The 20,797-nt window shown below is 36.7% G+C and overlaps 1 protein-coding gene across 2 annotated transcripts in view; it reads left to right on the top strand.

The window, feature by feature from the left end:
• TBC1D22A (TBC1 domain family member 22A) overlaps positions 1-20,797 on the top strand; it is a 163,952-nt gene that overhangs the window by 83,279 nt on the left and 59,876 nt on the right. For both annotated transcript variants that reach the window (XM_065854268.2, XM_065854259.2), the window contains exon 11: positions 8,836-8,963. In XM_065854268.2, coding sequence (XP_065710340.1) covers positions 8,836-8,963 — 128 coding nt within the window. The remainder of the gene's footprint in view (positions 1-8,835; positions 8,964-20,797) is intronic.

Raw genomic sequence — 20,797 nt, 5'->3', positions numbered from 1 at the left:
AGTAGCTTTGATACTTCCACAGTTGTTCAAGGACATTCAGTTTTTGTCCTGATAGAACTCTTTAACCTGCAGAGAAAAATTGTTTTGCTTTTATGTTTAGGAAAATCTGAATCTCAAAAAGGCACAATATCGACCAAGGCTAACATGTTTTCGTATTAAGCAACTAACTGTTGTTTAGTAAGAACTCACAGAAAAAGTGAGTTGTTCAATATACCGTGATAGATAAGATTAAGTAACTTGGTTTTTAATGTGAATCTTGGGTATTCATACAGTGAACTGAAGATGAAACTGTGGTAATAGGTGACATTTGATCAATCTTTGTTACGTGTTCAATCATGGTAATGATTTTTTTAAAATATGGTTAAAGAATGCTTAATTGTATGTGCAAAATTATGTTCCTGTTTAATTATGTTGTAAAGCATTTTACTGACACCTATAATTTTGAAGTAGGATTGCATTGAATTATCTGGAAAAAAGAACTCTAATTTAATAGTTCAAGGTATTATTTAACCATGCAGAAGTATTTTGAATTGGAAATTGAAATAGAATTTATTTAGATGGTGGTGCTGCTGTTGAAAATTAGTGATTAATAAGGACCACCTGTGTTGGTCCATCTTTATATGTCAGCTTGGTGCTGAAGTGATTAAAATCTTGCAAACATTTCATAATTGTTTTAATTTGTGCCATAAAGCTATTTTTCATTTTAACCAAGTCATCCTATTAGCTCACCAGTAGTTATTTTTTTATCTGATTTTATGGTTGTAATTACTGTATTGCACTTTAATCCACTCTGAAGAGCTGTTCACTGGGCATTATAATTACTTAATATATCTTTTAAATAATATTTTTCTGTTTTAGCATGGAGGTTATATTTGTGTTGCATTACAGAGTTCAGAAATCTTAGCGAGAGTTGAGACTGACTGTAAAATCATTTGTAAATTCCTGACATCTGTAAACACTTTAACTTTTCAATAGCCAAGATTTACTGTTTTCATGACAAATTAAAAACAAAAAAAAGGAAGTTTCGTGTAATGGTGAATTTAAAAAATATTAGACATAAACCCTGTTATGAATGCACACAGTTATGATTTAGAAAAAGAGGCTGTGGAAGTCCAGTCAATACTACCTGGCAGTGCAAGTGTCTCATCAAACGTATTTCTCACCATTTATAATACTTTGAATATTAAGTTAGAATTCCACCTGGAAACACAGGCCATATTTTTAACTTTTAGCTAGAATGGTAGATCTTCCTTGATTGCTGCTGGCTGTTTTTCCTAATAGTTTCCTCCGTTTTGCACTGGGTACCACAGAGTTGTTACTTGCATTTGGTTCCCTGAGGCAACCAGGTCTTCCCACCTTCTCTCCCTTCATCAGTATTTTCTTATTTTGCTTTGGGATCGGTGTCTTGGACTTTTTAGTATTGGAGTATCAGCCGTATCTGTTGTGTGTAAAGAAGTTATTTCTCAGTTATAGCTACCAGCTGTGCATTTAGTGAGCTAAATTCAAATAGATCATTGCCTCTAAGTTGTAGGCCGTAGGAGAATATAATTTGGTAATGCTTCTGTGTTTGCACCAGTCATACTTTTTCATATTTTTAAAATACTTTTATTATATTTCTTACAGTGGACGATGTTAGCCAGATATAAAAAGCAAACTAATTCTTTAGCAAGATATAATCAGCATGTAAATCTTTTATTTGGATCCTTGCTATTACTTGAAGCAGAGTTGTGTATCATAATGAGATCTTGTCTTCAAGTGCACATTTATGATCTTTTGAATGTCTTTTTCAGTCATCAGGAACTTCTGTTATTAATGTATATTAATAAAAATTAATATGCATAATTAGTAATAGTCATTGCTAAGGTGTAGTCTTGACAGAATTACTTTTGTTCAGACTTTCATTAGTTCAGATTGGGAAGTTGTAAACCTGACTCTGTGTCTGGCAACATGAGGTGCTGAGATTTTACTCCAAACTCTTACCTTTGTGTCCCATAAACATACTGGATTTGAAGAATGTAGAAATGATCTAGGAAGAGATTTGCTTTTGATAAGTAGGGTATTTGAAAATAAAGTTGTCATTTACTGATAACAAAGTCCCTTCTATTCGACAGCAAGTTTCAGTAGGTGAGAGCTATAATTTGAAGGAAATGGCAATGTTTAAAGGATCCAGGTGTAGCAGAAAAGACTTCAACTTTTTTTTACTCTCTTGACTGAATGGACAGTACAGATGAACTGGTGGTGATTATGTTGGTTATGGAGTCTGTAACTGAATGCAGCTGCGTGAACTGCTGCATGTTAATCAACAGTCTGTGAATCTAGACTGGAGCAAAAAGTGCTGCAAGATGACAGGAGATGAACATGGGTGACCATGGCCATACGAGGGCTGACGCGATCAAAGGGATGCTTGTTCTCTATGGACATCTGGGAGCTTGCAGGCAATAGTTATGAAACCCAGTTTTTTCAAATGTTTATGAACCTTTAGCAGTCACAGCTTTTCAGGAGGTTCTGTTCTCATGAGTGCAGGATGCAGGGACAACCCTTGTGGGTAACACTGTTTCTAGTAAGCAGTGTTCCTCTAGGTTATGTAGGTTTTTTGTGTTATAGTACTGTCTTTTTTAATAGCCACCCACACTTTTAGGAAATTCAGCTAAGTCGAAATAAATGCCTACTGTAATACTGCATTACAGAGAAGAAAATCTAGTGGTTGGTTGCTTTGCACAGTGAAGGAAACAGTACTAAAATTTTGTAGATGAAACTGGTACTTGGAAGCTGTCAGTCAAATATCAGGTCACAGCATTATGAAAAAACTGGAAAAGATATGTTACTTTACACTGTTCACTTAGATTGTACATAACATCTCATACTTGTAATGGGCTGTGCCATGAAAATTCTTCTGTAGTGAAGAATTTGTAAGATTGCACAAGGAGGGAAACATCATTGTACTCAACATCACACAAATTGTGACAGTGCAGTTTACTGGTTTTAATTGAATGATCCAACAAATTCCAGGCTTGCAAGCACATCCCTTGTGAATGAATTAGAGATTAAACCATTGCATGATAGTGTATTGGAGAAATCTGATCAACCATGAGGTAATGAATTGCCAAACGTTGTAATATTTTGACTGTTTGTCAGAGGACATTTTAAACGTTTAAATATGGATTTGCTATAACCTATGTTATGAAGCTTCATTATCACCATTGACTGACAAATTGAGAGAGTTAAGTAATAAATAATTTCTTACTACATTTGACCTAATATGGGAAGAAAGGTACCTGGATTTTAAATTCAACTGGTTAAATTATTTGCAAAACTGCTTCCTAAGGCAAAAAAAAAAAAATCTGCAGCTGAAAACTTGCAGGATTTTTATCTTTTTTACTGATGGAGAGAAAACAGGAGGGGAAATTTGAATCATACCGGTCTATTAATCAGTTTTTTAAAAGGTGTCTGGAAAGATGTTAACCTGAATTTAACAGCAAGATTGCCTTCTTATGATGTGTACCTGTGTTATTATTGTGAAGTTTATAGAAAGTTTATAGGTTACAATGCTTGTTTATTGATTTGCAATGTCAGTTGTTTTTGAAAATACCAAGGTGACTAATTAAAAAGTGAGATAATTAGTGGAAATTCTCATCTCTAGTAGACATGGAAATTGTTTTCTGAAGTGTATCAGTGATTCACCCCATTTGCTTTCTTCAGCTTGTCTTCTGTTATGTTAGTCTATGAATTAGTCTGGAATGCTTGCCTTTATAGGCGTGGTTGAGAAAGAAGAAAATCCTGCTATAGTGCCACTGGAAAATAGGAGCACGAGCTTATTTCTTTAGCACGTTTTTGTACATTAAGGAGCAATGTACAAACATCACTCCACGTGTAAATGGCAGTGCCAATAGACCTCTGTGGCAAAGGTTGGCTCATTATTTTACTGTTCATTTTGGATTGGTACCAGATGAGTTACTCTTGTAGCTATTGTACTCATTTCAAGAAGAATTGTGTAGCTCTTTTTGAATACACTTTTCTTCCTTTTGTTGAACTACAAGGCCTGTTTATCAGAGGTTTGTTAAAAATTATCTGAAATGCAGTTAAGTTACAATTAATGCTTTTTATATCTATAATGAAATATGTATAAAGTTTTGATAAAATGAAGTTAAAAATGACGTGCCCAGGGTATGAAACATGAGTAAAAACCAAACCTTAAGTGATTTTCAAAAGTGTCGAAACTATGCCTATAGTCCAACATCAGAAAAGATTGCTGGGCTTGATTGGAATCTTTCAGTAAAAGTCAACACCGAAAGGCTAATATTCTGAAGTAAAAAGTTATGCAGATGGATGCCATGGAACCACGCTCTACCACTGTAATTTGGCAATTCACGCATAATTTTACTATTATTTTGCTGTTCCTCTTTATTTATATGTACACTTCCCTAAGCACTCATTTTGTCAGTATCTGTGGACGGGACAGCAGTGCAGTGCTTTAGGACAAGTTATTTCTGTCCTCAGCCATGGCTTTAATTTGTGATTCTGTAGTCACATACAACTTTAATTCTGAAATCAATAACACAGTGTGAGGAGCTGACATTAAACATTGCCAGTGAATATTTTATATGTTTAGGTCATTCTGCACTAAGAAGCATCTGTTTACAGTGGCTAAATGCAATCATTCACACTAATATATCCAAGGAGTGTATTTATTAAAATTATAAATAGTTATTAATACTTTTTATGTACAAAGTACATATTATTGGCAGTATGCTACTTTGGAATGCATCTATATAACATATTTTCTAATCGGAAGACTTGCTTCACCAAAACTTTTATAGATCTATTGAAAGTATTAGGAAACTTAAATGTACTTTGTCTTTCTTTTGAAATTTGATAATAGAACCTTTTTAAAAACTGTAAAATAATTTTACTATCAGAAACTTCAGTAGAACTATTTTTTAGAAAATACTTGAAGTCTGAAAGCTGACAGTAATTATATATCTTGCTTGTTCATTGCACACATGTACTTATTTTCACTGAAATGGAAAATTTAAATTTAGATTATGACTGTCCAAATTACCTTTATCAGCAAAATAGCCTCTACTCACGATTACTTACAAAATAGGAAGAATTAGCTTTTTTAATCGATGCATCTTCCATTCTAGTCTTGCATCAATTGTATATAATGCACAGAGGTTAGTAGTCTATTTTTCAACTTGTTTAGACTGGAAAGCAACTTTCAAGAAATTCATTATGCCTATTAACAGCTGTAGTTGAAATTTTACAGCTAGCACAATTTATTGTTCTTCATCACATAGTTTCAATGACTGCAAGCAACCAAATGAAATTTGTTTCTGCAGTGTGAAGAACAAAAATGTTAGTGAGTTACTAACTTCAGTTAAATAGAAAACTGACTCTTTTCCATTCTGCTTGATGTAGTGGGTTATCTAATTATCATAGTCTGCAGTATAGGTATCTAAATGTGATATTTGAAAAATAAATTTAACATAGTATCTCACTGCAATATATTTAACTTGCAGCTAAATTTGTTGAGAGCAAGGGTAGATGCATGGTAATAATTCTGTACTTGTCTTGAAAAACTGACCTAACAATGGCATGCTGGGTGAAGACCCGGCTGAAGGGCAGGGTGCAGAGCATTGCAGCAATTGGGGCTACATCTGACTGGTGACTGGTCACCAGTGGTGTTCCTCATGGTACAGTTCTACAGCCAGTTCTGTTCAATATTTTTATCAATTTTTGGAATGCAAGAGGTGAATGCACCATTAGCAGGTTTGCTGATGATACCAAAATGGGAGGTGCTGTTGACTTTCTTGAGGGATGGGAGGCCTTGCAAAGGGATCTGCATAGATTGGAGCACTGGGCAATCATCAGTGATTTATTGAATATTTGAAAATGTAACAAGTGCAAGTGCTGGATTCTGCATCTGTAACTCCAGGTGCAAGTGTAATTTGGGAAAGGAGTGGCTGGAGAGCAGCCCTGCGGAAAGGGGTCTGGGGGTGCTGGTTGGCAGCAGCTCAGTAGGAGTCAGTGGTGAGTGCCCTGGCATCCAAGAGGGCAAACTGCACCCTGATGTACATCAAACACAGCACAACCAGCTGGTCAAAAGAGGTGTTTTTCCCAATATATTTGGCATCGGTGCAGCCTGACCTTGAGCACTGTGTGCAGTGTTGGGCCCCACAATTTAAGAAGGGTGTGAAGGTCTTTAAAGGTATCCAGAGGAGGGCAATGAATCTGGTGAAAGGGCTGGAAGAAATGTCCTATGAGGAGTGGCAAAGGACTTCAAACTTGTCTAGTTTGCAGAAAAGGAAGATGAGGGGTGAACCCATTGCTCTCTACAGCTTCCTGAGGAGGGGAAGTGGGGAGGGAGGTGCTGAACTTCTCTCCCTCTTATCCAGTGATAGAACACATGGGAATAGTTCCAAGTTGCTCCACCGGAGGTTTAGACTGGACATTTAGGAAGCATTTATTTACCAAGAGGGTGATCAAACACCAGAACAGGCTTCCTAGAGAGGTGGTCAGTGCCTCAAAGCTGTCAGTGTTTAGGAGGTATTTAGGCAATGCTTTCAGTTTTGGTCAGCCCTGAATTGGTCGGGCAGTTGGACTAGATGACCATTGTAGGTCCCTTCCAACTGAAATTTCTATGCTATTCCATTCCACTCCATCTGTTTAAAAGTTAGAGGCATGCAAGGCCTCTGTGTAGAAAATGAAAATACAGAGGCTTCTGAAGCTTACACTATGTTCAAAATGTGGATTTCTACATATAAGCTGCCCTCTTTCTTCTTTAAGCCTGTTTCTCTAAGTTTGCAGAACATAGGTGATTACCATATTTGTCTTCTCTTTCCAAAAACTTTTCAAGGTGAGCACTTGCTTCATCAGCATATTACAGAGGGAGAAAGGTCTTCACTGTGCAGAATCCTGTTACTTTTATAAAGCACATTTCTCGATTATTTGCCTGAGGAAGGGCTGCATAGTAAGCCCAACAGATAGCTGCTGTGTTTAGAGTGCTGAGTGGACACTTGTAGCACTTGTACAGGTTGCTCACTTTACGCAGATCTCAGCCCAAGCCTGGAGATTGACTGTCGTCTCTCCCCCAGCTGAGGCAGCTGACGAGCCTTGCAGAAAGGCTGGGAGAGAAGGTGGTTAAGGTGACAGGAGGATATTGGGTTTGTAGAGTTTTGGTCCCAGACTCTTGGGACTGGAAGGCTGAAACTGTCATGGGTAGTAGAAGATCCATTATAAAGTTCTCATGTGTTGTTAGAAATATCCACAATACGTAGGTATGGCATACATTGGTAATGCTGTCATACTTCTCCTGTACATGTAATGCCAGAGAAGGAAAGGGATTATCCAGGACATGATGAGGTGACTTAAAAGAGCATAAGATCATGACCTCTCCACCCTCATTCTCTACCTTTTTACATCCCGCAATAGCAGTTCAATAAGGTTGTATAGCAGAAGCGTCTAATTACCTGGTTAGTCCTCTACATAGAAATGAAATTAATAATTGAAAAACTCACACATCTTTATGTATAGCTACAACTTCTTAAAGTTCCCAGGAAAAGTAACATAGTTTTAAGATGTGCATAAACAGTTTTGTATATTTTTCTGTAATTATATTACAGAAGTATGTGACTTTAGGAACATGGATTCCAGGTCTGCTGAAGAGTGATTTATTCACAGATATACAGTGGCTGAGAAGTGCTGTGCGGAAATACCAGTGCTTTATGCATTTCCATGGGTATTTCTTTTTTGATGCCATTGGAGATAACCTTTGGTGTAATGTGTTGTGACTGGTCTAAATTTTAAAAAAGCTCACTATTGATAGTGTGGAAGATAACTATGTACTCGTTGTCTCTGCTACTAATACACCTCTGTGAATGTGGATGAAGGATGATGTGGATAGCAAAATTTCCCAGGGATGAAATTGTATAAAGAAAGTCAATGGGAATGTCTTACTTAGGTTTTAACAACGACTTATTGTCATACATTATGTCCAAGATAAGACATTAGCATTTCTGCAGTAGCTGTCATTTATACCATACCATTGTCATACTTGAGCCTGTGAGCTAAAACCTGTTAACTGCATGTCTGTGATCTTTTTTGGAGGAAATTCTGCTATAGTATACAAAAACAATGTAGGAGGTTAGTTCTGTTGGCTCTAGCAATAACCCGTGCAAGTGATTATCACAGCTTTCAAATAGGAAATGTGCTACAGTAAGCATAGTGCAAGTGAGTACTGATGTAGAAACCATTGATTTTTACTGGTTTTTCTTTGTTATGCTATGAAATTATTTAAGTTGCAAATTATTTAAATTTGTTCTCATTTTTTACCAGACTTTAATCTCACTTTTTAATTGCAAGTGAATGCAACCTTTATATGTATTTTCCTCTTATTTTTAATGTTGTCTTCTGTTTATTACCAACACTTTATTTTTTGAAGCGATTATGTTATTTGTAAACCTTGCTTCTTTTGGTATTGCCCCAAATAATTTATAGACTGAGAAATTAGTGAGGATATATGTACCTAATCATTTCACTGTATAACTTTGTATATTTTTCGTGGCATATTATAAAGCTCTGACCTTAATATTTTCTTATGATACAATAACTGAGACCAGTTGTTTAAGCTATCTAGAGGCAGAAAAAATAAATGCTATGTAATGTTTAGGTAGTCATTTCTATTTTGGGGATTTTCATTCATTGTAAGAGTTTGCCTGTACCACGACATTTTATTGGCTTGGGATCGAAGGAGGATTTTATTTTTTCAACCAGTGCATTTGATATTTAAGGACTTAAGAAAAGTTGCAGTAAAATGTCTGTTTATTCTGTCTTCAGAACAAGTTCATAGGCACTTGGATCAGCATGAGGTGAAATACCTGCAATTTGCTTTCCGTTGGATGAATAACTTGCTGATGAGAGAAGTCCCATTACATTGTACCATCAGGTTATGGGACACATACCAAGTAAGTACTTTTTTTAACCTTCATAACTCTGATAATGTGTTTTGGACATACCAGTTTGTTTGCCTGCATGTGGCTGTTCTTGAACCTTTTGTTTTAGCGTCATCTGAGAATCATCGTGATAAGGGAAAAAGCCATCAGTGATCATAAACACTTAGAAACACTTCAGTCTTCTTGCCCTTCGAAACCAAGCACTTGATATCATGATAATTTCTAGCACTAAAATGAACAGTCACTCAAAGCATGGGTTAATGCCAATGCTCCCTTCTGTCTCTTCCGAGAAGAAAAACATTGAATTGTGCATAATCAATCCCTTCCATTGATTCTGAGTTCCAGGCTTCTTACTGCCTGTCTGCTTAACTGCTTTGTCCAATACCAGTTTCTAGTCTTCTGTTCTCAGCATTCATCCTTCTGCCATGCCTTCTGTCTTATTGTTTGTCCAGACAACACTCCTTATGTTACTGACCTCTAGTTGAGGTAATAATTTTTCCTCAGTAATTCCTTGCCAGACCGTCAAGTGAAGGAATTGGTATCAGAGAAAAACTGTTCACCCAGTCTTAGTTCTGTTACTTGACATTCCAGTAGCTTTTCATTGCAATTTTTAACTATGTATTTAAAGAATATACTCAATAACTATCTTTCCTGTTGAAGTTAACAAAAAATAAAATTAAAAAAAATAAATTCCATAACAATTTTGAACTGAATTACTTTGTAAATATAATAACTCCTACTTTATATGTCATAGAGAGACATAACATCTTTAGACATCGGTGTCTTTACCTCTGCTTATGTAGGAATGTTTAGCTAGTTTCATACATTTTAAGGCCAGAATGCCCACTTGGACCATCTGTCCTGACCTCTACTAGAGTGTTAATAACTGCTGGTTATACATTTAATTAGTTCAGTAAGTCTTTTCAGTGAAGTTTATTTTGTAGTATGGTATCCAAATCTAATAAGAAAATGTTAAGAAATGAGGAATCTATCGCTTACACTATTAATCTGTCCTAAGAGGGGATATCATTGCAAGTTTTATTTGGTTTTTAATCTTAAACAAATTTCTGATTTGAATTAGCTGTTGTTTCCATGTGGGGTCCTTTTACCTCCTTTGTCTCATTATAACATCTGTTATTCATTTTAATATCTATTACTGCCTGGTATTTTCTTCCAGTGGATAATATTTATTCTTTATAAGACCTTTCTGATAAACGGAAAGATTGAGCTATTTACATGTTTCGCTATAATGAGTTTCTCTCAATTTGAATAACTTCTGTTGCTACAGCATTTCTAACTCCTGAAGGTTTGTTTTTTTTTTCCACCATGCTAACTCTGGCACTGTGTTTGGTGATTGGTGAATAGTCTCATCAATGTGCTAAAATTACGTGGAAGCTCTTCCTTGATGCAGCTAGCCACCCATATGTGTCCAAGAAATAGATATTTTTGGCTCATCTATGAGCTTTGATCCTACAGGAATGTTGAGAAATTTCTTTTGAAGCCCAGGTGTGTGGTTACATTCTCAATCTACCTGTTGCTGTCCTGGAAGGACAGCATTTCTTATCGTTAGTCCATAGGCACCTGGCAGGTTACACTTCAGTGGGATCTTTATGCGTAAGTGGTTCTGATTATTTAATTCCGATTTTGAGCAAATTCTGCTGTATTACAGTAGTTCTCTATAGTATTTGAAAGCTTAATACTTATCTATTTACAGGGGATTTCCAAGTGTATGTTTTAAGTGAAGATTTCTTATACCTAAATGGGATTCTTATACCTAAGTGGGATTATTTTTGTGTATTAAACATGCTGAAGGAGTAATTCTGTGTTTTGACTCAGTGAACCTACAAGAGCCGGTAAAGTTTGTGCAAAGTTTTTGCTGAAGTGTTAAACAATGTTACAGATTCATACACGAATAAATTGTCACTATGCCATTCCATGGCATATGATTTCTAGTTCAGTCATTTACAACCGTATCAGCAGTGCTGCTTTCCAAATGCAAAACACTTTAGAGATGGAATTTATTCAGTTAATTTTATCTCTCGATTCATGTTTTTAACTGAAAAGTCTGCTATAGGCCAAAATGTCATTTAGAGATGCATTGGTAAAGAAGTTTCTTGGAAGGGCTGGCTATGGATGGACCTGTGATGTTGGATTTGAAAGAGATTTCAAATTAGTAGAGGTAGAAATATAATATAGAATTTTACTCTTGAAAGAAATTTCACTTTAGATGGAAGGACCAGTTCTGCTAATAATAGAAAGATGTTTAACTGCTTTTCCTCACTGTAGCCAAAGGCTGATGATGCTGTTGTTTGGTTTGGTTTTGCTACCTCTTGTGTCCTAATGCAGGAAATTGAGAAAACTTGCATTACTATAAACAGAAATACCTTTAACTGCAGTACAAGTTCAGAGAGAAGGTGAACTAACCCTGTTGCAATGTAAGATGAGCAGGGACTGCAGCCTCCTCTGATCTGCTGACATGAGAGTTTTGCTCAGACTTTACCTACCTGGGAGGAGGTGGGGCATTTTCCAAGCTGCTGGGTACAGGCAGCTCTAGTCCCAGGACGCAGCAGGACTCAGGAATGGCCAAGGAGGAGGGTGAGTTTTAGCAGGTGGGACTGTCGGATTTCTTTGTATCTGCACCGGCAGTGCCTTCTGCCTCCCCCTTTTCCTGCAGAAATCCAAGGTGATGGTGGATGGCTTCCCCCCACTCCCAAGGATTAGAGATAAGTGGTCTCTCTTGAACAAGAGGATCCTACTGATGATGTCTTCACAGAAAAAAGCATTTTGTCTCCTTTCTCCTTCCCTCTCCCTATCAAAGTTGAAATAATGGCTTGTCTCACTGAGCTGTGTGTTTTCCTCTGTTTGGAGTGGAAAGATAAATATTGTGCTGCCGCTATCTTAAATTCCAGATTGGTCATTCTTAGAGCAGGTCCCATTTTCTCATGAATTGCAGCAGGGGTTTTTCAGGTGAATGACAGCACACTTAAATAGTCCACTGTTATATACTTCCTAGCGTGATAGATAACTGTTGTTGTCAGGAGTTGTTGGAACTGCATTCTGTCTCTCAAAATTTGTTGCAGTTCTGTTGACTTTGGTGAGAATAGGATTGGACACCTGTCTCTACCTCTGTCTTGGTCTGTATGGTAGCAGTGGTACTCTGCCTGGTGTCATATTTTCTATCTGGTTTAATTTAGGATTCATCAGTTGTTTGTTAGGCCCTGTGAAGTAAATAGTTGAATCTAAAATACCTGTTATTGAGCTAGTTAGAGTTTAGGGGAAGCGAAATTTGGCAAGGTTCCCAAACACTCACTTTGGCAGATACTCTGGTATTCTGTAAGTGTTATCTATGAAATCCACTAAAATATATATATATCACTGTCTTCTGTAGCAGAACTTTGAAAAGTAGAAAAAGGGAAGACATTATGCATCTTGCTTGCAAAGGATATGTTATGAAAACTTCTTATTCATAAATATTTAGTTTGGTTTATTCTTTAAACTGAATTGCATTTTAATGAGAGTAGGTTGTGCCTCCTCTTCACATTGTTTGGGCTTTGCTATTTTTTTCCTAAGATAAATGCTGTAAATATCTCATAAACTCTTTCAAAATAGAAATAGCTTGTTAAGTTATGCCCCAAACACTCAAATTTTAAAACTGTAGAACTGATTAATATGAATGTTCATAGGCTTTTTCTAGTGTGAAAGATTCCACAAACCAAAATAGTCTAACATAAGACCTCGGTTTTATCTTTTTTATTATCTCTTGCATTTTTATCTTACGTTTTGTGATCTTTTTTAGCATAAAGGATTAGTGAAATAAGATAGCATGATGGCTGAATTATTCAGAATATACAAGTGTTTAACATATTTCTATGGACTTACGAAATTCAAGTTAGTTTTATATTTATTCCTTGCCAGGTAGGCGTTTTGACACTAATTTGAAGATTCCATTGTGTGCTTGAAATTGACTTTTGTTGGCTTTGAACTCTCGCTTAAAAGATTCAACATATTGTGTTAGAAATGATGGGGGTATCTCCATGCTCGGTGTCTGTGCTGTTCTACTGTAGATAAATATTTTAAGTGTTTATCATCAAAAACCTCAGAAAGTATCCGTGCTTCAGGTTAAGACATTTTATTGAAGCTTGCATCAAGTTTTTCTTTTGGTTTATTTTGTTTCTTAAAATGTGCGTTGCCCTTGACGCACCTTTAAGATCTCTGTTAATGCAGCTGCATATTTCTCTGTTGGGGGGCAGAAGCAGTGTGCCAGTACAGGAATGGCAGCCAGTCTGCACTCTTCATCCGTGACTAGAAATGACAATACAGGTCTTGATCATCAGTTGTTGTACACCAATCCTTAAACAGAGTTTAGTTTCAGCTATCTATTTTTGAACTGCTTAAATATTGAGTTCAAAACTACACTTGATTTCTGGACAGTTTGGAGCTGGAAGGAAACTTGTAACAATGCCATCAAATCATTCTAATACAAGATAACGTGATGCTATACTGACTACTGTTTTAAAGAGGATGAGAATTTTCATTGGCATGTAAGTACTTAATTTTATTTACTTTTCATGTAGAATGGAATACATGTATTTTTCATTACAGTGCTTTCCTTCTGATCTGATGATATTACGTAAATTACCTTTTTGTGCTGTCTTTTGTGCAGTGATTTCTATGTGTAAGTAACTCTATAGAGGTACATAATTTGCAGAAGAGACACTGGTGCAAGTTCCATAGGTAAAATCTTGTTTAGGGAAAACAAAAAACAAAACAAACAAAAAACCAAACCAAAACAACAGCAACAACAACAAAAAACCCATGGTAGCAGCTGTGTACATTATTTTGATTTTAAATATGTGGTGGCAAGTGCCATCTGAGTGTTAACAGTTCAAGTGTACAGCTTAGTATTTTCTCCTGCCAGGAAACCTTTTTGTTCAGTTACCACTTAGCTGGCTGCTGTATTGTCAGCTCACCAGTTGGCTGATGTAGTTGAAGTGAGTCACACACTCAGTCTCATTGGATACACCGCAAACCAGGCAGGTGAGACAGGTACTGTTTACAGTGCCCTGGCATCCTATTTTACAGCTTTACCCTTTTCTTTTGTGAGGAAAACTTTAGTGTTATCAAGGTATCTTGAGGCTAACCATGGAAAATAAATGCAAATTAAAACATATAATCCTACCATGTAAAATGCAAAACAGTTACAAAATTATACAAAAAGCATAGGAAAAAGCAAATAATAACACTGATAGAATTTGACAGTACTGATGAGTTGATTTACTCTCTCACTGCTGAAATAGATTTTTCTCCTAGTTCCTGTTACCCCCTGCTCCTCAGCAGTATCTGTTAGTTTTCTTCAGATTAACCCAGTGGGGAGGCTGATGAGCACCACAGCCAGTGCGAGGGAGAGAGGATGAGAGTGCAGAGCTGTGATTTGAACCTAGTGTTAAATCAGAACAATTGCATGTCCTTTTCCAGCTTATTTGCCATCTTTTCTGAAGAAGATTTTCTTTCTCAGTAGAAAGTACATTTCTCAGGTTGCATCTGTTAGACAAACCTCAACAGAGCACCCAGTGTTGGTGGAAACTACTGGCTTATGCTTCTCTTCCCAAAGTCCTGCAGGTGGGTCCAGAAATATGTATTTTTTCCTCCTTTAAACAGAATCTTTCTTCTTCATCCAAGTGACTGATGCTTCCTTTGCTCAAAGTAAACATTATTTCATTTTTTTGGAAAATGCATGTCTTCATTAAACAACGTATTATCACATATACTTGACCAACCATTTATATCTTTTCTTTCTTCAAGGAAGGGTGAAGCTTATTTTCCCTCTCTTAGTGTTCATTTTAGTTGTCATGTATCTCATGTTGGACCTTATATACCCTATTAACTGCTATGGTAGCAGACATCTTTGTTTCCCATTTATTTGTTGATATAATTTATTTAGCTTATCACTAGCTTTTGATCAAGGGGATTTTGTTTAAAACAACAAAAAAAAAAAATCTAATGTTACATTTTAATAAACAGCATTGGTATGATTTTCCAGAAATGCTGAAGATCCCAAAATCTTATTGAAGCTCATGAAAAACTGCAGAAGTATACTGTTTATCCAAATGGAGAAGTACACATCTAACTCTAGAGACGTATTAAAATTCAAGTTTGGTCACAGGAAAAAGAAAAGAGAGAAAAGACTGAGTTATTTTTTTTAAGAGGTTAATTTAGCAGAAGTTAAGCTTCCTTGCATTCCAGCTTGTCCTCAGTATTTGCACTGAGGGCTGTGAGCGGCTGAGCTGAACTCCTGAGTGATACCAAATTATGCCAGATAACCTCAAGTCAGCACTATAAGTCTGATTGTGCTTGACAGCCAGTCTGGTGTTATGCTGAATTCACGTGATTACGGATTGGCTAATAGTGCGGATTCGGGTCATGGTCATTGAATTTACACACTTGCACGAATTCAGAAGTAGTATAAGATATATTGAGCACATCCAGTGAGAAATTTTCATTACTAGGTCCACAAATAATGAGGTTTATTAAAGCAACAGGTACAGATTCTTTTAGATTGCCATTGATATAATACACTGTCTGCAAAAAACACACTTTAATTTGAAGAAATATGTATTGGTACCAAACATATATACATTCTGAGATGACTGAATAGTGCTACTAATGTGATTACAAATACAAGCTTGAAGTCCAAGTGTCCTGGAAGAACACTTGGTATAACCAGGTATGCAAATCTTACCCAGCCAGTCGACTGATCCCAGGTACCTGTTGTGCTGTTTTCTTGACTTGTCAGTGATGGTGTCTTCCCCCCACCCTTCCTCTATTGTTAGCATATTTTATAGTTTCTTCTGAGTTTAGGTGGAGTTTGAGTGACTCTAGTCATACGTACCTTTGTTATTGATTGGTGTAAAAATTCTCACTTCGATTTTTAAGGTAAAAACTTCACAGTGCTTGCTCATTGGAGCATAGGAGCATGATGGAAGATAGCAGAGAAAGTCTGGCATAAGGAAGACTTTCCGTTGGTTGAGGAGGATCAGGTTAGAGATCATTTAGACAAACTGGACATCCACAAATCCATGGGCCCCGATGGGATACACCCATGAGTGCTGAGACAGTTGGTAGATGTTATCACAAAGCCACTCTCCATCTTTGAAAGGTGTTGGAGAGCAGGAGAGCTGCCTGAGGACTGGAAGAAAGCCCATGTCACTCCAGTCTTTGTGAAGGTCAAGAAGGATGACCCAGTAAACTACAGGCCAATTAGCCTCTCTTTGATCCCTGGAAAGGTGATGGAACAGCTTGTTCTGGGTGTCATCTCCAAGCATGTGGAGGAAAAGAAGGTTACCAGGAGTAGTCAGCATGGGTTCACCAAAGAAAAATCATGTTTGACCAATGTGATAGCCTTCTATGATGGTATGACTGGCTGGGTAGGCGAGGGGAGAACAGTGGACATTGTCTACCTTGACTTCATCAAAGCTTTTGACACCATCGCTCACAACGTCCTCATAGGCAAGCTCAGGAATTATGGGCTGGATGAAAGCATGGTGAGATGGATCATGAAGTCGCTGGAGGGCAGTGGTCAGAGATTGTGATTCTGTATATCTGTTGGGATGGCAATGTGTTTTGCTATTATAATGAGATTATAATGAGCGAAGTTCATCCATAGGACAAATTTTGACACATCTGCTGGCTCAGTAACTAGCATTTTGGACAGAATGGAACATTTATATTTTTAATTGACAGAAGCTATACCATCTGGTTCCTATACCTGCCTTGTACGTAGGACCTGGCCATGGTATCTCCACACTGCTCCACCCGCCATATTCCTTAGTGCCAGTACACTGGACTCCCAGCATCATGACCAACCAAGGATGCAGGCCAGGCTGGGATGGGGTGGGGTGAGCCATGCAGAGCAGATTCCTTGCGAGCTGCCTTGTATGCTGAAGATGTGGATATAACTTTATTCTCAATAAGTGTATCTTCAGTAATTAGTTTCAATAATTTGCCCTCTCAGTAATTATTCCACTGGAGGACAAGGGTTACATGTATTAATATTACTTGTCTGGCCGTTAGTCATTGAAGGTTAAGAAATGTTTAAAAACGCAGGTAGATGTGTTTTCTGTGTTTCCATTTCTTACATACAATGAATCAGAGATTTTAATTCCCTGAGCATGAGAATGATTGAAGTCTGTTTTTTGGTAGATTTGTCTCCTGTGATTAGTATTTATTTAAAAATAACAGTAGAATCTATTAAGTTGAAACAGGAGTTCATTTCTCAACAGATAGCAGGGAATCTACACAAGAAAGATATAATTACTACTCTAGTTGTGGTCAAAGCCTTAAGCCACCTGAGACAGAGACTCAAAAATACATCTACTGACAGCAGATATAATTTTTCATGGACAGGAATATTTTTTGTTTTGTGGGAGTTTGAATGTCTCTCTTCCATATTGAGTCCATGATACTAACTAGGCAATTGTTCTCATCCTTTTCTTCAGACTGCTCACTGTCCTAATGGTCTGGTCTGTTTTTTATACAAAGTGTAGTTTGGACCATAAAGATCCTTGAACCAGGTTAGGTGAAGTGGACAACAACAAACATTCAGAGTAAGAGCAAAGAGTGGGGAAGGTGTATACCCTCCTGTCTTCTGCTACTCAGAAGCTTTATATCTCTGTCCCATTGAGTAGTATTAAATATTTATCTAACTATTTTAAAATATACTGTTCAAAACATCCTGTGGCAATGACTTTCTGCAATTTCTTTGTTCAATGTGTGAAAAGAAATTCTGCTCTCTGATTTAATGAAGGATTCTTTTGAATTCACTTCCATCTCTTTCTTTGATTGTGAGAAATTGTGTCAAATCATTCTTTATTCACTTTTTCTCTATTACCTGTTTTAAAACTGTTTTCTATTTCTGTATACAATCACTCCTTTTTCAAGCTGCAAATATGTGTACATTTCATGCACTTTTTCTGCTTTTCTTTCTTCTCTGTAGTCTATAGTTTTACTGTAAAATTTATTTCTGTCATATATTAAATGGAAACATCTTCAAGAGATGAAGACATCAGAGATTCATAGTGTGAGATGAAGTTGTTTTCTGTTTCTTTATTTCTTTATTTATAATTTCTCATGCTTTTTCTGCTCTTGAATGTAGGTGCTTTCAGGTAACTGTTGGTAGTTAGTCCAGCTTGTCTGTCTTGGTGGTTAATGTCAAGAACTTGAACCAAGAAAAAAAACTACATCTTCATCACCTGTGTAGCTTTAGTACTACAGCATGCTTGTAGACACTTAAATTTAGAGATCTTAATCTCAAAGTAGAACCTCTCTGAATTTCTGCAAAAAGTGAGTTAAAATTCCTTTTATAATATTCAAAAGGACCGTTTTCATCCTGAAATTCTGGGCCACTAGATCAGCTGTTTTCAATGTAAATAAGTGTGGATTGCAAATCTGTTCGCATATTGCCCAAATTTTGTCCATTTTTGTTTGATAGTTTTCATTTACATCGGGGGGATTCGGTGTGGAAAATAAAAGAAGGAAAAAGATGTGTAGCCATGCTATTTTATGAGGAAGGTATTTAGACATGCAAAAAACATGCAAAATCAAGACTGATATTCATAGCGTAGCCTGCAGGTTTCTCTTGGTTCGAGTTCTTAAGGTAGCTTCCAGTACTATTGAAATAGATGGTATTTTTTCTTTGACTAAATCAAGTTGATTGCAAATGCAGAGAGGATGAGATAAAGTACTTTTACGTATGCTTAACTTAAAGAATGTGAGCAATCCCATTGACTTCAATAGAACAACTCATGAATTTAGTTAATTAAGCTTGTACTTTAATGTGCTTTATTGATCAGGATCTTGATGCATAACCCTATAGGATGATAATAGAATGTTAGATACGGTCTAGAAAATAGTTTGTTTTGCTTCTTAGCTGCTTTGAGGCAGTCAGTGTTTCTAGATGAAGGCTTTATTAAAACTAATATTGTTCTCAAAGACCAAAGTCTGAAAGACAATCCTGTTGCTGTACAAAAAGAGAAAGGAATATTGCCTTTCTCTCATCTATGTGCTCTTTAATTTTGTGCATCTTTTAGATTCTGTATACATCAGACCTTCATAACACTTTTCTGTGATTTCAAAGGTTGTTTTAAAATTAGTACCTCTAGTCCTGATGTATTTCCTTATTGTCTGGATTATATTTATATTTGTAAACGTTCTCAGCAGTGCCCAGTAACAGGACAAGAAGTAATGGACACAAATTGAAACACATGGAATTCTCTCTGAACACAAGAAAACATTTTGTCCTGTGAAGGTGATAAAACATTGGCATAGGTTGCCTAATTTATGGGCTTTCCATCCTTGGAGATATTCAGAAGCCAGCTGGACAGGGTGTTAGGCAACCTGGTTTAGGTGATCCTGCTTTGGCAGGGTGATTAGATTGAATGATCTTGGTTCTCAGGAGGTCCTTTCCAACTTAAATGATTCTGTGATTTATATTAGATGTAATTTAAGTGAGTATGTATTAAGAGTGGCTACTTCACATCTATTATGCCTATGCAGATTGGGAAGTCAGGAACTGACAATTTATCACATGCTTTTCAAAAAGGAGTTTTCTTGCAAGTGATTGGAACTTGCGTCCACATTTGCTACTTGAGATGTGTAAATGAAGCGACCACTAGCATGTACTTCTGCCTTTGCTTCCACATATGCCATTATCCATTATTGCAACTTTTGTTACGCTGATCCCGTGCTTTCCTGTCCCAGAATGAGCCGAATCATCCAGTGGGGGAAAGGTGAATTTCTGATAAGTGAGCTGTCAGAGGTTTCCAGGATGCTGAACTGTCCATCTTTGCTAGATTTCAAGGTTGCTTTGAGATTATATAACTCTTCTCTGTTGGGAAAATTTTTACCTAGATAAGTTTAATTATTTGACTACATGACCCTTTATTTTGGCATAAACAAAATTGCCTAAGTACAGGCAAGGCAGTGAGCAAGGGAAAACTACCTTTTCAGCAGCAACCTCTGCTTGTATTGTCAAAGAGCAGCTCTGGAACTCTATTCTGTCAAGTTTTCATAGAGCTGTCTTTGGACATGGATTATTTTTTTTCCCTCCCACCTCTGTAGGAAGTCTGCATACATGGGGGTTATATTCATAGTTGTATCTCCTCTTCATGTGAAGACGTCAGCAAAACCGTTTAGCTCATCTGCCTCACGCTATTGCTGCAGCAGCTCTTTGTCAGAACAGGGATGCCTGTGTAGAAGTGAAGTATTAACAAGCGCCGCTCACATAAAGACATTTTGAGTTCAGTGTGGCATTAAGTGGCTTCCCATAGCATAGCAAATAAATTATTTTAGGTGTTCCGTGAACTCATCAGTTGGTTCTACTTACAAATTTATTTTCCTGTTCCTCTAAACAAAGAGTTAATGGTTCTTCAATGAGGAAGCTCCTTTCCTAGTGCTACTCTTTTGAATAGGGTAACAGTTTCTAGATTGACTGACTTTTATCCTCTGGGTATTTTTTTTTTAATAAAATGGCATCGATAAAGGAAGAAATATACTTGGCTTAAGAAAGAAATACTTAAAATTTTGTTCAAAAAGCCTTGTGCGCTTTTGCTTTCCTAATGTGTTTTATTGTTATTCCACATATTCGTTAAAGTAGGCTAGGTTAGTTAAGTGTGTCAGATTGTAGTCTCCTTCAAATGTTCTTTCAGCTGCTGTTGAGTGTATGGCTGTTATCTGGAAATGGAACTCCAGAGTTTCTCTTGATATAATAGGTGTTCACTCAATTTACTTAGACCTAACTTAAGTTCTCTATATGATCACCTCTCTAAGTATCACTACCAGATATGACACTA

This window comes from Patagioenas fasciata, chromosome 1, assembly GCF_037038585.1.
Source record: "Patagioenas fasciata isolate bPatFas1 chromosome 1, bPatFas1.hap1, whole genome shotgun sequence".
Classification (NCBI taxonomy): domain Eukaryota; kingdom Metazoa; phylum Chordata; class Aves; order Columbiformes; family Columbidae; genus Patagioenas; species Patagioenas fasciata.
The sequence above is the reverse complement of the archived record's forward strand: the minus strand, read 5'-3'. Positions and strand labels throughout refer to the sequence as shown.